This window comes from Entelurus aequoreus, linkage group LG23 (assembly GCF_033978785.1).
Source record: "Entelurus aequoreus isolate RoL-2023_Sb linkage group LG23, RoL_Eaeq_v1.1, whole genome shotgun sequence".
NCBI classification, from domain to species: Eukaryota; Metazoa; Chordata; class Actinopteri; order Syngnathiformes; family Syngnathidae; genus Entelurus; species Entelurus aequoreus.
In genome coordinates this window covers 19,716,238-19,733,786 of record NC_084753.1, presented here as the reverse complement: position 1 = coordinate 19,733,786, position 17,549 = coordinate 19,716,238, and the positions used below count along the sequence as shown (strand labels likewise).

Sequence of the window (17,549 nt, the reverse complement as noted above, 5' to 3'; positions counted from 1 at the left end):
ATGTTCTAGACAAAAAATCACTTCATATTCTCTACTGCTCACTAGTGTTACCATATCTGAGTTACTGTGTAGAAATATGGGGAAATAACTACAAAAGTACACTTCATTCATTAACGGTGTTACAAAAAAGATCAGTTAGAATAATACATAATGTTGGATATAGAGAACATACAAACCCTTTATTTATTGAATCAAAGATACGGAAATTCCACGACATAGTGAATTTGCAAACAGCTAAAATTATGCACAAAGCAAACTATAACCTGCTACCCAAGAATATACAACAATTCTTCTCAAAAAAAGAGGAGAAATATAATCTTAGAGAAAAATGTAATTTAAAACATTTGTACGCACGTACAACACTTAAGACCTTCAGTATATCAGTATGTGGAATTAAATTATGGAATGGATTAAGCAAAGCAATCAAACAATGTACTAATATGATCCACTTCAAGAAACTCTTCAAACTTAAAGTGTTTACAAAGTACAAAGAAGAAGAACCATGATAAACATTCTGAATTTATTTAATTCATCCATTCTTTCACTCTCAAAATAATCTTACTTATCTCATCATATGAAATGTAACTTACTTCACCAATTATTATTTATCTATTTATTTTTATTGTGATTACTTATGGAGTACATTGTGAATAAATTGAGAACAGGAAGTGAACAAAAAAGTTTAGCAACTGTTATGTAAAAGAAAAGGGGTAGGCGTTAATAAGCTCTGCTTCTTCCTACTCCTTTTCGAACATGTTGAAAAGAGAAACTGGAAACTGTGATGTATCATGTTGTATGCTTGCATGTTCGAAATAAACTCAAACTCAAACTCAAACTCAAAACTGCCTTTCAAACGTCTATTCTTGGTGTTGGGTTTTATCAAATACATTTCCCCAAAAAATGCGACTTATACTCCAGTGCGACTTATATATGTTTTTTTCCTTCTTTATTATGCATTTTGGCCGGTGCGACTTATACTCCGGAGCGACTTATACTCCGAAAAATACGGTAATCTGATACCATGGTCAGAGTGCAAAGCTTTACTACAGTGACGTAGAATCTACGAAAATTGCCGAGGATTTTATAAGCGGAATATTCTAAATGGCCAACATACTTTGCGGGTTGTAAATACAATTGGATATGGTTTAATGGATATAATGGAACACAAATAAGCAAATAAAGTCAACATGTTTTTCCACTCTACTGGTACTTTAATTGAAAAATATTGCAGTCTAAAACACAACATTTTGTCGATATGAACAAATATCAAATAACTGTAGTTGCACATTACCGGTACTTAGACATACAAAATATCTAAGGCAAAAACTTATTAGAAAGTATACAGAAACAAGCTTGTTCGCATCATTCAACTTACTGCACCATGAGTTAACTTAATGAATTATTGTGGCCACTAGGTGGTGGCCACTAGGTGTCGGCAAAAAAAAATACTACTCTACTCCAATTTAAGGACAGCACATGTCTATTCCAGATGGTTAATAATAAATAGATTTGTGTTTATCATACCTACCTTTGTTCTCTGTTTGACTAAGTGCACCAGATCAAGCCTTATCTAACATTCCACATTACGAAATAATAAGTATGGGTCAACTTTGGTATCTGCCAAAACTCAAAGCTCCAATATCGGTGTTGTATCAAAAGTGAAAAAGTTCAGACAATCTATAGGTTATGTCTAGTGAGTAAGACCGTATGTTTCAGTCAGATCTCCCAACTAATGGTCAGGGTTCTTGTGATTCAAATTCTTGCTTGTAATTTAAAACGATCAGTCTGTCCTAGGGTTGTACGGTATACCGGTATTAGTATAGTACCACGATACTAATTAATCATATTCGGTACTATACCGCCTCTAAAAAGTACCGGTCCCCCACACCCCTGTCGTCACGTCTTGTCATTGCTGGTTTACGAGCAGAGGAGCATGTTCGGCAGCGCGCACACACAGAGTACTTACAAACAGACAATGTGTATGGACAGAAAAGGGAGAACGAACGCATTTTGGCATAAAAACTAAAGATAAAGGTGAGGTTATAACACTGAACACCCTCAGGAAGAGGTGCTTTGAGACATGGCTAGCTAGCTAGGAGCTACAATCCAACACCAGTCGGCAGTGTTTTAGCTACTTCTAAATCATTAATCCTAGCCTCCATGGCGACAAATAAAGTATGTTTCTTACAAGTATCATCCCTGCAGGACGAGGAATAGCTAAACATGCTTCACTACACACCGTAGCTCACCGGCGTCATTAGCGGTTCCTGAATGTAAACAAATGCCATTGGTGGATCTACATCTAACATCCAATGTAATGATACCAAGTACAGGAGCGTATCTAGTCGATACTGCTATGATTACATAGATATTTTTTAGCATCACAAAATCTTCTTTCGGGTTTTTTCAATTTATATTATGTTTATAAACTCAGGAAATTTGAGGATTTTGAATATGACCAATGTATGATCCTGTAACTACTTGGTATCGGATTGATACCCAAATTTGTGGTATCATCCAAAACTAATGTAAAGCATCCAAATAACAGAAAAATAAGTGATTATTACATTATAACAGAAGTGTAGATAGAACATGTTAAGGAGAAAGTAAGCAGATATTAACCGTAAATGAACAAGTAAATTAATAATTAATTTTCTACCACTTGTCCGTAATAATTTTGACAAAATAATAGAATGGAAAATGACACGTGTGTGTATATATGTATACATAAATATATATATATATATATATATATATATATATATATATATATATATATATATATACATAGACTCATATATACATATAGCTATATATATATATATATATATATATATATATCAGTACGTATATATATATATATATATATATATATATATATATATACACATATATACATATATATATATATATATATATTTATATATATATATATATATATATATATTATATATATATATATATATATATATATATGTTTATATCTTATTCTATTTCTGATTATTATTAATGTATTGTTATTTCCTTTTTTTGTTTTTTGTTGTCTATTTATTTAATCGATGTATTTGTAGATATTACATTGTTTTTGTTGTTGTTTCTTTCTTTTTTTTGGAGGGTGGGTGGTATGGATGGGATATAAACTAAAATATTTTGACATTTAGAGCAGACAATAGATGTATGATTTATGTGAATATGAGGTAACGGATAGGAATGTCTGATGCTGGATGTCAATAAAAAAAAAATTAAATAAAAAAAAAAGGAAAATGACACAATATGTTACTGCATACACCAGCAGCTAAATTAGGAGCCTATGTTTGTTTACTTACTACTAAAAGACAAGTTGTCTAGTATGTTCACTATTTTATTTAAGGACAAACTTGCAATAAGAAATATATGGTTTATGTAACTGTAAGATTTTTTATTAAAATAAAGCCAATATTGCAATTTTTTGTGGTCCCCTTTATTTATAAAAAAGTATCAAAAAAGTACCGAAAAGTATCGAAATATATTTTGGTAACGGTACCAAAAATATTGGTATCGGGACAACACTAGTCGAGAGACAGTTCTTATCTCAAAACACTCTTAAGTTGAGGTACCACTGCACAAAAAAAAATACTTTCTTGTATGGCTATCAGGTAAAAATGGCATAAGAGGAAGCAACTGTTGATTTGCACACATACTGCGCTCAACATGAATGAACCATTAGATACTCATGCAGCAATTACTGCCGTATACGTTACATGTAGCCTCACCTGGATATCTCTATAGGTCAGCAGCAGGTTGATGACGATGTCGACTGAGAGGCACTCCACGTTGTCGAGTCGCTGTTGGATTCGGCCGAGCTCGGCGGCCAGCTCCGCTCCGGTATAAAGCTCCCGAGCTTTACGGATTTCACTCAGGATGGTTTCACGGAAATACTGGCTGTGGAAGGAGGACAACGATGTGTGAAAAATACACTGGTATTGATGAGGCTATTTATTTATATTGCTTGCTTGTGCTCTTTGAATTAGGGCAGTGATTCTCAAGCTGTGGTACCCCAGGCTCCATCTAGTGGTACGCCAAAGAATAACTTGATTAAATATTGTAACGGCGTGCCTCGAGCTGTTATCAAAGGAAGCCTTCAATGGAAGTCGTTACGATCCGACTACTGTAGGTCAACAGAACCGTCCTCACTCTGTAAAATTGTATTTTGATATTCATTTCAGTAGTGTTTAAAGTTTTTGGTTTGATTCATTATTGTATTCAAACAGTGTTACTGTTCAAACTGTGTAATGTTACAGTGGCAAAAAATATTAATTATACTGTTGTTTTTAATTAATACTTAGGCATACTAAGCTACTGCTTTTTAATGTTGGTTATTATGGTGGTGCTTGGCGAGCCAAGTGTTTTCTGAGGTGGTACTTGGTGAAAAAGATATATATGGGATACAAGATAAATTGTTTTCAGGGCCACATTTCCAGAAAGCTAAGAGCCAGGGGGCTAGACTTATCCCTTTACAATTAGTCTTGTTTGTTTATCAGAGAACCAGCGTCATCTACAGTAGACATTTGATTTTGGTCTCATTTATTTTGTCAGAGCTACAGGAGCGCACTGTTGTTTCTAAGGGACCCGCTGAAAAAATGTGAGTCTCTCACAAGTTTTTAGAACTGAACTGAACCAATCGATTAGACCAAATGATTAAACAGAGGACCTAAAATGGAACCTTGAGGAACACCACTAGTATAACTAGAGAAGTTGAACAAATGACTACGGACTACTTCTGAAGTAAACAAGCTACAGCGGGGGCGTCAAACGTACAGCCCAGGGGCCGTATTAGACCTGCAAACAGGTTTATTCTGGCCCGCGGCCTGCAAGATGAGTTTGCTAAGTATAAAAATGACCTGCAATTTTTTAAAGAAAGAAACTGCTGTTCTAAATTTGTCCACTGGATGGTCGCAACAGCAATTCAAGTGTAATCCACGTCACACATGACACTGTTTGAAGATGATGTCTCAGCTGAAATAAGTGCCCTCTGGGTTAGCTGCTTCAGCGCAGGTGCAAAGCAATTAGCTGCTCCTGCTCTTGCTGGCAGCAGATGGCGGCAAACTAATGCTGTATAGATGCACAATACCTTCTTTCATTTTAAATTAGCCACTCAACGGGTAAAATTACGAAACGGTAAGATGCAAAGACATAAGTCAACATGACCATCATTTTTGTAGTTAGAGTTCCGTGCAGCGCTCACAATTGGTTGATGGCACGATGCGCACCCTGAACTCCATTGTAAAAATGTATGTTTCTACATTTGTTGTTTGTTCTGTTTTATTTTATGCTCAAAGCTACTATAATCACATTCGTTAAGTTTGTAGTCATGTTACCTAGATGTTGGCTATGGTGTCATTTTGATAGTTGTTTTGTTTATATCATAAGTGTAATATTTGAATGATGATAAATGAATGTGTTCTGGCATTGCGGATGTCACCAATGCGGCGGTTTGAGGAAACACTCGGTTGCTTTTCCAAACACGTCTTTAATGGTGAACTACCAACATGAGAACGCTAAATAGGGTTGAAACGATTAGTCGACATTGTCGACAATAAAATTTGTCTCCGACAAATTTGTCGACAATAGTCGTGACGTCATCACTCGTGTTTTTCCCGCCGGAAGTGGGTCACTCGCAAAAACATCGTCAGTGATAACATGTAAAGTATGAGGATATTTCCTCTTATTCTTGTTAAAAACATAAATACCTGGCTCATTTTGCAAAGCGGACCTTGTTTTTATGGCAGTACATCTGTGATACGTCAGCATTTAAAGCGTAGCTAACAAGAGTGAGACGAAGTTGTGTTAAAAATAACTTTAACTATCATTTTAACCAAAGTCAGTCAGCTTAACTTTGTCAACATCAATTCAAGTACGTTTTAAAACACCGTAAATTTGCAATGCCGTAAAAAAAAGGCACTCTAACAAACATGAACAGCGTACGCATGTATCATAAGAACAAACATACAATCTATTAAATAGCCAACATTTTAAGATTAAAAGGCCTACTGAAACCCACTACTACCGACCACGCAGTCTGATAGTTTATATATCAATGATGAAATCTTAACATTGCAACACATGCCAATACGGCCAGGTTAGATTAGTAAAGTGCAATTTTAAATTTCCCACAAAATATTCTGCTGAAAACGTTGCGGTATGATGACGTTTGCGCGTGACGTCACGGATTGTGCGGACATATTGGGACACCATTGTGGCCAGCTATTAAGTCGTCTGTTTTCATCGCAAAATTCCACAGTATTCTGGACATCTGTGTTGGTGAATCTTTTGCAATTTGTTTAATGAAAAATGAAGACAGCAAAGAAGAAAGCTGCAGGTGGGATCGGTGTATTAGGGGCTGGCTGCAGCAACACAACCAGGAGGACTTTGAGTTGGATAGAAGACGCGCTACCGTGAGTACGCAGCTTTGGCTTCCAAACATTTGATCGCTTGCCCGTACGTGCATGCCGCTATGTGCATGTCACATACGTAACTTTCTTAATTTTTTTTTTTTTTTTTTGTCATATAGAAATACAATCATGTGTGCTTACGGACTGTATCCCTGCAGACTGTATTGATTTATATTGATATATAATATATATATTGTGTTTTTTTATGTTGATTTAATTTTAAAAAAATAAAATAAAAATATATATATTTTTTTTATTTCTTGTGCAGCCGCGGCCCGGTACCAATCGGTCCACGGACCGGTACCGGGCCACGGTACCAATCGGTCCACGGACCCGTACCGGGCCACGGTACCGGTGGTTGGGGACCACTGATGTAGACCACAAGGAAGTGTTTTACATTTAGAAAAAAATAAAAATAAATATAACCCCTTTAAAGGCCTACTGAAACCCACTACTACCGACCACGCAGTCTGATAGTTTATATATCAATGATGAAATCTTAACATTGCAACACATGCCAATACGGCCGGGTTAGATTAGTAAAGTGCAATTTTAAATTTCCCGCGAAATATCCTGCTGAAAACGTCTTGGTATGATGACGTTTGCGCGGGACGTCACGGATTGTAGCGGACATTTTGGGACACCATTGTGGCCAGCTATTAAGTCGTCTGTTTTCATCGCAAAATTCCACAGTATTCTGGACATCTGTGTTGGTGAATCTTTTGCAATTTGTTTAATGAACAATGGACACAGCAAAGAAGAAAGCTGTAGGTGGGAAGCGGTGTATTAACGGCCGGCTGCAGCAACACAAACACATAGCCAGTGTTTCATTGTTTACATTCCCGAACGATGACAGTCAAGCTTTACCATTGGCCTGGGAGAACAGAGACTCTTACCAGGAGGACTTTGAGTTGGATACGCGGTACCGTGAGTATGCAGCTGCGGCTTCCAAACATTTGATCGCTTGCCCGTACGTGCGTGCCGCTATGTGCATGTCACGTACGTAACTTTGGGGAAATACTGTATATGTGCTGTATGAACTTTGGGGAGGTGAACGGTACTTTGGGCTGTGGGATTGAGTGTGTTGTGCGGGTCTTTGATTTGCATTGGCGGGTTATATGGACGGGAGGGGGGAGGTGTTTGTTATGCGGGATTAATTTGTGGCATATTAAATATAAGCCTGGTTGTGTTGTGGCTAATAGAGTATATATATGTCTTGTGTTTATTTACTGTTTTAGTCATTCCCAGCTGAATATCAGGTCCCACCCGCCTCTCACAGCATCTTCCCTATCTGAATCGCTTTCACTGCCCTCTAGTCCTTCACTCTCACTTTCCTCATCCACAAATCTTTCATCCTCGCTCAAATTAATGGGGAAATCGTCGCTTTCTCGGTCCGAATCGCTCTCGCTGCTGCTGGCCATGATTGTAAACAATGTGCAGATGTGAGGAGCTCCACAACCTGTGACGCCACGCTACTTCCGGTACAGGCAAGGCTTTTTTATCAGCGACCAAAAGTTGCGAACTTTATCGTCGATGTTCTCTACTAAATCCTTTCAGCAAAAATATGGCAATATCGCGAAATGATCAAGTATGACACATAGAATGGATCTGCTATCCCCGTTTAGATAAGAAAATCTCATTTCAGTAGGCCTTTAATGCGCCCTATAATCTGGTGCGCCTTTTGTATGAAAATAGACCTGACTGGACCCGCTCATCGGCAGTGCGCCTAATAATCCGGTGCGCCCTATGGTCCGGAAAATACGGTACCTTTTCAGAATGTGCTTGTTCTATTTTTGGTCAAAGTAAAACAAAGAAAACAATCTGAAGTTGTCTTTATTTTTAGGTTTCTATGCCATGATTTTGCCAGTACGGTCCACGTGGAAATAGATCCTCCATGCGGCCCCTGAGCTAAAATGACTTTGACACCCCTGAGCTACAGCAACACCTTAGTTGCATTACAAAAAAAACTGCCAAAAAGGAGAGGACTTTGAAAAAAGTTTTGTACATCAAAAGTTTGGACTGCAAAGTTTGCTTGCATAAAACATGAAAATGTCAACACAAGGATCTGCTGATGTGTTTACAGTAGTCCAAGTTCCTCTATACAACAGGAGCACTCTCGTGTTTTTAGGAATTCACTGATAAAATATTTGTCTCACAAGATTTGAACTGAACCTGGGGGCCAGTATGGAGCTATTCCTGGGCCGCTAGTTGAAAAGCCCTGGTGTAGTGCATGGATACACAGTATAATGCACAATATGTATACAGTGTCTCCCCTTCTTAGATGTATTTGTTGTATTCAAGGACACTAGCAGGAGGCGGATCATGTTACCGACTGAACCATAAAATAGGAACTTTCAGTTCAAATAAATTGTTGAATGTTTTCTGTCCTGATTTTGCTTCCTGGTTCTCTGCATCTCACCTGAAACTGCTAGGGCGGGGGTCGGCAACCCGCGGCTCTAGAGCCGCATGCGGCTCTTTAGCGCCACCCTAGTGGCTCTCTGGAGATTTTTCAAAAATGTATGAAGAATGGAAAAAGATGAGGGGGAAAAAATCTATTTTTTTGTTTTAGTATGGTTTCTGTAGGAGGACAAACATGACACAAACCTCCCTAATTGTTATAAATCACACTGTTTATGTTAAATATGCTTCACTCATTCGAGTATTTGGCGAGCGCCGTTTTGTCCTACTTATTTTGGCGGTCCTTGAACTCACCGTATAGTTTGTTTACATGTATACATTTCTCCGACTTTCTAGGACGTGTTTTATGCCACTTTTTCTGTCTCATTTTGTCCACCACACTTTTAACGTTGTGCATGAGTGCACAAAGGTGAGTTTTGTTGATGTTATTGACTTGTGTGGAGTGCTAATCAGACATATTTGGTCACTGCATGCCTGCAAGCTAATCGATGCTAACATGCTATTTAGGCTAGCGATATGTACATATTGCATCATTATGCCTGATTTGTAGCTATATTTGAGCTCATTTAGTTTCCTTTAAGGCATCTTAATTAAATTTATATCTCATGACACATGTAATATGGCTTTTAATTTTTTGCGGCTCCAGACAGATTTTTTTTTGTATTTTTGGTCCAATATGGCTCTTTCAACATTTTGGGTTGCCGACCCCTGTGCTAGGGTAATATGCCTTTGTAGCCGTCTCTCATGGCGACTAAGCACCTAAACAGGATGTGTGCGTGCTTCACTGCACAGCTTTCACATCGCAGTGACTCAGCACCATCACCACTTTCCACAAACATGCAAAACAAAACAAAAATAAATACACTTACTGGGAACTGGCCTGCGACACCTTGAGGAGCTGGGCGAAGCGGTCCAAGAGCGGCATGCAGATGGGCCCCAGTAGCATCTCAAAGCTGGGCTGCATCAGCTCCGTCAGGCCCTTCATCAGGCTTCCCTCGCAGCAGTACACCTTGTTGTGTGGCGTCACCATGTACGGGATGAAGGTGTAGTTGGCCGAGGATGTCTGTGTTGGCGTGAAGACGACCTATTAGTTACGACGCATTGACTACAGCATGATTAAAATATCCAAAACAGCTAACAAATGCATGACTTATTACATCTGACTGCAATAGTGGTCTATTCGCATGAGATGGACCAGCTGCTCTGAACAGGGCGTTTTAGAGGGTGTTTTCAGGCCCAATCCCAATACACCCCCTCACTCACTACCACTAGCCCTCACCCACTACCACTACACACTCCAAATTAAGTAAAAAGCGGTAGAGCTTTGTAATCTTCCCTAAGAATTGGGACACCACTTGCTACGTCACTGCATAGTTAGTAAACTATGCAGTGACGTAAGCGACTACATAGTTATGTTTGCACATAGAGTTGTACCGACACCAATATTTTGGTACCAAAATGTATATTGTTATGTATTTCGATACTTTTCAAAATTAAGGAGAACACCAAATATTTCATTATTGGCTTAATTTTAACAGAACATCAACGACAAAACTTATGATTAAACATGTTTCTTACTGCACCCTAAGAACAATATTCAAATTCAAATGCACATTAAAAACACATGGGCTTTTCCTATTGCTCACAAATAACAGTTTACAATTATTTTACATATTACAAAACCAGTGAAGTTGGCACGTTGTGTAATTCGTAAATAAAAATGGCATTTGCAAATCCTTTTCAACTAATATTCAATTGAATAGACTGCAAAGACAAGATATTTAATGTTCGAACTGAGAAACTTTTTTTTTTGTGCAAATAATCATTAACTTAGAATTTAATGGCAGCAACAGATTGCTAAAAAGTTGGCACAGGTGCATTTTTACCACTGTGTTACATGGCCTTTCCTTTTAACAACACTCAATAAACGTTTGGGAACTGAGGAGATCAATTTTTGAAGCTTTTCAGGTGGAATTCTTTCCCAATCTTGCTTGATGTACAGCTTAAGTTGTTCAACAGTCCGGGGGTCTCCGTTGTGGTATTTTAGGCTTCATAATGCGCCACACATTTTCAATGGGAGGCAGGTCTGGACTACAGGCAGGCTAGTCTGGTACCCGCACTCTTACTATGAAGCCAAGCTGTTGTAACACGTGGCTTGGCATTGTCTAGCTGAAATAAGCAGGGGCGTCCATGATAATGTTGCTTGGATGGCAACATATGTTGCTCCAAAACCTGTATGTACCTTTCAGCATTAATGGTGCCTTCACAGATGTGTTAGTTACCCATGCCTTGGGCACTAATACACCCCCATACCATCACAGATGCTGGCTTTTCAACTTTGCGCCTATAACAATCCGGATGGTTCTTTTCCTCTTTGGTCCGGAGGACACGGCGTCCACAGTTTACAAAAACAATTTGAAATGTGGACTCGTCAGACCACAGAACACTTTTCCACTTTGCAACAGTCCATCTTAGATGAGCTCAGGCCCAGCGAAGCCGGTGGCGTTTCTGGGTGTTGTTGATAAATGGCTTTCACTGTGCATTGTAAAGTTTTGACTTGCACTTACAGATGTAGCGACAAACTGTAGTTACTGACAGTGGTTTTCTGAAGTGTTCCTGAACCCCTTTGGTGATATCCTTTACACACTGATGTCGCTTTTTGATGCAGTACCGCCTGAGGGATCCAAGGTCCGTAATATCATCGCATACGTGCAGTGATTTCTCCAGATTCTCTGAACCTTTTGATGATATTACAGACCGTAGATGGTGAAATCCCTAAATTCCTTGCAATAGCTTGTTGAGAAATGTTGTTCTTAAAGTGTTTGACAATTTGCTCACGCATTTGTTAACTAAGTGGTGACCCTCGCCCCATCCTTGTTTGTGAATGACTGAGCATTTATACCCAATCATGACACCCATCTGTTCCCAATTAGCCTGTTCACCTGTGGGGTGTTCCAAATAAGTGTTTGATGAGCATTTCTTAACTTTCTCAGTCTTTTTTTCCACTTGTGCCAGCTTTTTTGAAACATGTTGCAGGCATCAAATTCCAAATGAGCTAATATATGCAAAAAATAACAAAGTTTTCCAGTTCGAACATTAAATATCTTGTCTTTGCAGTCTATTCGGCAGCACATTGGCACAAGGGTTAGTGCATGTGCCTCACAATACGAAGGTCCTGAGTTCAATCCCGGGCTCGGGATCTTTCTGTGTGGAGTTTGCATGTTCTCCCCGTGACTGCGTGGGTTCCCTCCGGGTACTCCGGCTTCCTCCCACCGCCAAAAACATGCACCTGGGGATAGGTTGATTGGCAACACTAAATGGTCCCTAGTGTGTGAATGTGAGTGTGAATGTTGTCTGTCTATTTGTGTTGGCCCTGTGATGAGGTGGCGACTTGTCCAGGGTGTACCCCGCCTTCCGCCCGAATGCAGCTGAGATAGGCTCCAGCACCCCCCGCCACCCCAAAAGTCTATGTGTGACTGCCATCTACTGGTCACACTTATCATTTCACCATGTACCAAATAAAATAGCTTCGAGGTCGGTAAGCACAACCAAAATTATTCCGTACTGACGATTTTTGAGAAAATTAAATAATTTAAAGTTTTATAGTCCGAAGGTCCGCAGGTTTAAGCCTTATAGTCCGAAAAATACGGTATACTTATTAAACAAAAAAACACTGCCTTGTTTTTAATGAACACTTAGGCCTACTACACTACCTAATTTTAACACTGGTCATTATGGTGGTACTTGGAGAGCCAAGTGTTTTCTGAGTTGCAGTTGGAGAACCACTGCAATAAATATTTAAATTGTAATAAAAAATCATTTAAAAAATGAAATCAATAATTAAATTATGAAATATATTTTTACTTTAAACAAATTAATGACACATTTATGTAATTATTGAAAAATATAGATTAATTATTTAATTTTGTCACAATTGACCCTCCATGAAGGGGGTTGCCTGAGGGAAGTCTGAGCCATAAATAATTAATTTGTGAAATAATTAATAAAAAAAATCATTAAAGAAACTAAATCAATAATGAAATTATGAAATATATTTTTACTTTAAATAAATGAATGACACATTTATGTAATTATTTAAAAATAGAGATTATTTATTTGAAGGAGGACGCCTGAAGGAAGTCTGAGCCATTTCCCCACTTTGGGACACATTTAGGAAATGAGGTGACGCCCCAGCTTGGATCTTTGTAGTGCCACACACAATAGAGCCCAGTCTAAACAGGCAGCGGGCAGACTCGGTTAGAATGATAGCATTTTCATACCGTCTGGTTTTGCTCATTTGACCTCTAACTTTTTACAGAAAGTCGGCACATAAGCTTCTGTCCCTATACTCTCGGTCTAGACAGTAGGATGGTTCCACCAGAGTCTGTTTGTTTTAAATTCTCCTTAGCCTGCAGCTCGGTGGCGTGACCCTGGAGGATAAACAGAGAAGAAATGAAGCGCATGTGGCGTTTACAGAAAAACAGAGAAGGGGGGAAATCTATTTGCCCCTTAAAAAAACACACAAGGTCTCCTCTAAGTGAGACGCCGGTGGAATTTCAAACATTTTGCAGAATTCAAGCACATGACTGCACCGGGGCGGGCGGTTGGGCGTCTTTTCCCGACGTCTTTAATATCCTATTGTCTGCATGTATGAGAAAAGTGTCAGCAAGGAGAGAAAAGAAAGGAAGGCGCGGCTGCAATGCAACGGGGATTCATGACAACATTGTCCCAACAGAGGCAGCCTTTCACTTGCACCGACACAGGAAGCAAAGTTCCCATGCGATGCTTTTTTGCCGTTTCCTGCCATCGAGGCCATCGCATGCCAGTTATATTATGATAATATAATTATATTCATTATAATTGCAAATATTAAAATAACACTGTCATTCGTTTGTGCAACATTTGTGCTGTAGTTATTTTAAAATAGAATGCATTTATTTATATGTCATGCTTTATATATACATCGTATTTTTCGGACTATAAGTCGCAGTTTTTATCAGAATTTGGCCGGGGGTGCGACTTATACTCAGGAGCGACTTATGTGTGAAATTATTAACACATTACCGTAAAATATCAAATAATATTATTTAGCTCATTCACGTAAGAGACTAGACATATAAGATTTCATGGGATTTAGCGATTAAGAGTGACAGATTGTTTGGTAAACGTATAGCATGTTCTATATGTTATAGTTATTTGAATGACTCTTACCATAATATGTTACGTTAACATACCAGGCACGTTCTCAGTTGGTTATTTATGCGTCATATAACGTACACTTATTCAGCCTGTTGTTCACTATTCTTTATTTATTTTAAATTGCCTTTCAAATGTCTATTCTTGGTGTTGGGTTTTAGCAAATAAATTTCCCCCAAAAATGCGACTTATACTCCAGTGCGACTTATATATGTTTTTTCCCTTCTTTATTATGCATTTCCGGCAGGTGCGACTTATACTCCAGAGCAACTTATACTCCGAAAAATACGGTAATCTAGTTTTTATGTAATTAACGTTTCATAGTTTGTATGTTATTAACGTATTATTATTAGAGATGTCCAAAAATATCGTCTGATAAATGCTTTAAAATGTAATATCGGAAATTGTCGGTATCTGTTTCAAAAAGCAAAATGTATGACTTTTTAAAACGCCAATGTACGGAGTGGTACACGGACGTAGGGAGAAGTACAGAGCAGTTGTATCTCCCAGTCATACTTGCCAACCCTCCCGATTTTCCCGGGAGACTCCCGAATTTCAGTGCCCCTCCCAAAAATCTCCTGGGGCAACCATTCTCCCGAATTTCTCCCGATTTCCACCCAGACAACAATATTGGGGGCGTGCCTTAAAGGCACTGCCTTTGCATGCTGGCCCAATCACATAACATCTACGGCTTTTCACACACACTAGTGAATGCAAGGCATACTTGGTCAACAGCCATACAGGTCACACTGAGGGTGGACGTATAAACAACTTTAACACTGTCACAAATATGCACCACACTGTGAACCCACACCAAACAAGAATGACAAACACATTTCGGGAGAACATCCGCACCGTAACACAACATAAACACAACAGAACAAATACCCAGAACACCTTGCAGCACTAACTCTTCCGGGACGCTACAATATACACCCCCCGCTACCCCCTACCCACCCACCTCAACCCCGCCCCCCCAACCCCGCCCACCTCAACCTCCTCATGCTCTCTCAGGGAGAGCATGTCCCAAATTCCAAGCTGCTGTTTTGAGGCATGTTAAAAAAAAGAATGCACTTTGTGACTTCAATAATAAATATGGCTGTGCCATGTTGGCATTTTTTTCCATAACTTGAGTTGATTTATTTTGGAAAACCTTGTTACATTGTTTAATGCATCCAGCGGGGAATCACAACAAAATTAGGCATAATAATGTGTTAATTCCACGACTGTATATATCGGTATCGGTTGATATCGGAATCGGTAATTAAGAGTTGGACAATATCGGAATATTGGATATCGGCAAAAAAGCCATTTTGAGACATCTCTAGTTATTAAACATAACCAGCCCCAATCTTGTACACATTTATGTGTATATATTATAGTTTCTAGGTTACTGTTTTATTATTCATAACCAGCCCACACCTTGTCAGAATCTCCCCAAACTTGTCCCAAACGTTTGTGCTGCAATTTTTCTTTAACGTTTTAAAAAGTTGTTATGTTATATTTCATAACCAGTCCTCCAGCCGCCTTGTCCAAATCTCCCCAAACGTGTCTCAAACGTTTGTGCTGCAGTTGTGCTGGTCTGGTCTAACTATTATAATTTTTATGATATAGGGCTAGTTACTCACTTTGTTATTGAATAGAATGTTGATCCATCACCTCCTTGTTATGTTTGTTTGATATACAGTACCATCTAACATTTTTAAATCGCATTCAAACCAGCTGTTTGATTGTAACGTGCGTCTTAGTTGTAGTTTTCAGTAACATTTTTGGAAGTTTTAAAATCGCCATGTAAAATTGCTAATGCTAATGAGTAGCATGTCAATCGAAAAGCCAATGCACATTAGCACCAAGCTAGCGCAATTTTGGAAAAGTGGAGCCTTATTTTACTTACGTTGGGGTGTTTTTTTTTTTTTTTTTTGGAGTCAATTTCTTTGTTGGCTTTGAAAATTCCAACACTACCTAGTTTGTCTGAGTCCGCTCTCAGTGCTGCTGGAGTGATCACAGGCTGAGTCTGTATTAAAAAAGTACCGAATTCAGTATCACAGGTTTACAACAAAATAATATGCAAAAAAGTAGTAAAAATGGACACAAATTTACATCTGTAGGATAAATGTGTAAGAACATTACATGAAAGTACTTTGTGACATTATTGTTTAGTTTTTTATCTATTGATAATTCACAAATGTATCTTTAAATCAATAGTTGGCAGGATTCTTTGTGTCGTCGTCCTCAAATACATGAATGTGATAAAAGGCAGTATGCTTATAATGTGTGTGTGTGTGTGTGTGTGTGTGTGTGTGTGTGTGTGTGTGTGTGTGTGTGTGTGTGTGTGTGTGTGTGTGTGTGTGTGTGTGTGTGTGTGTGTGTGCTGGGCATGACGTTAAAGTGCATCCGGCAGTGGAGGCTCTTCTTTGGGGGGTCTTGGGGCACTAGGAGGTTAACCCCTTAACCACTGTTACCCCATGTGGCCCTTGGCAAAGGCCTAGTACCTGACTGCCCCCTAGCCAGGGATACGGCGAAGACCCGCTGCCTTGTGGGTAAGTCTAGGAAGACAAAGGCTAGGGGAGCACACCCCGAAAGAAAAGCAACGTGGTTGGCGGCACACGACAGGCGGTCCTCCAAAAAACTGGAGCTCCGGCGGCCTCCTGCAACTGTGGAAGAGTGCCGGTCGTCCTGGGTTCCCCTTGCCACCGGATCCCACCCTCTTACAGTGAAGAAGTGCTGCTGGGACATGCGCACCCCCAGTGGCACTTTAAACAAGCTCCTCTGCGCAGGTATTCATCTCTGCCTCGGTGAGACCAGCTACCGGAAATGAAACAAAGTCTGGTGGCGATGGGGTGTCTGATAACGGGAACAGGTATGAATGCACCGGAAGCTCCTAGTCAGAACCCTGCACACCAGCGGTACAGGGCTATCTATGGTCGCTAGTAGCTGAAATTGAGTGGCAGCTGCTCTCGGCAGACCCCTGTACGCCTGAGCAGCCCTATTTAGGATTGCACTGCTCACCCCAACTGGGGAAAGGCCTACAAAAGGTGGCCCAAACATTGCCCACTCAAAACTATCCTACCGCACCTGTCGGGAATTCCACTCCGCGGTCGAAATAAAGCAAAGAAAATAATCCCTCTTAAACTGGCATCATGGAACATAAGGACACTCCTGGACACTAGCGTTACCACTGATAGACCCCAGCGCAGAACTGCACTCATTGCAGCGGAACTTAACCGCTACAATGTTGATATTGCTGCACTTAGTGAAACCAGACTCCTGGATGAAGGATCCCTGAAGGAAGAAGGGCAAGGTTACACTTTCTTCTGGAAAGGATACCCTCCAGGAGGCGAGCATCAGCACGGTGTGGGACTTGCAATAAAAAACAGCCTCCTACCCAAACTCCCAGAAGCACCGGTTGGCATAAGTGAAAGGCTCATGTCACTCAGGATCCCTCTGGCTAAGAAAAGATATGCCACCCTTCTTAGTGCCTATGCACCGACGCTACCATCAAAG

At 39.5% G+C, this 17,549-nt stretch overlaps 1 protein-coding gene across 1 annotated transcript in view; it reads right to left on the bottom strand.

Annotated features, from left to right (window-relative positions):
• map3k5 (mitogen-activated protein kinase kinase kinase 5) overlaps positions 1-17,549 on the bottom strand; it is a 182,078-nt gene that overhangs the window by 98,664 nt on the left and 65,865 nt on the right. The window contains exons 4-5 of the mRNA XM_062033981.1: positions 9,719-9,912; positions 3,753-3,921 (exon numbers count right to left, since the gene is read on the bottom strand). Of these exons, the coding sequence (XP_061889965.1) occupies positions 3,753-3,921; positions 9,719-9,912 (363 nt within the window). The remainder of the gene's footprint in view (positions 1-3,752; positions 3,922-9,718; positions 9,913-17,549) is intronic.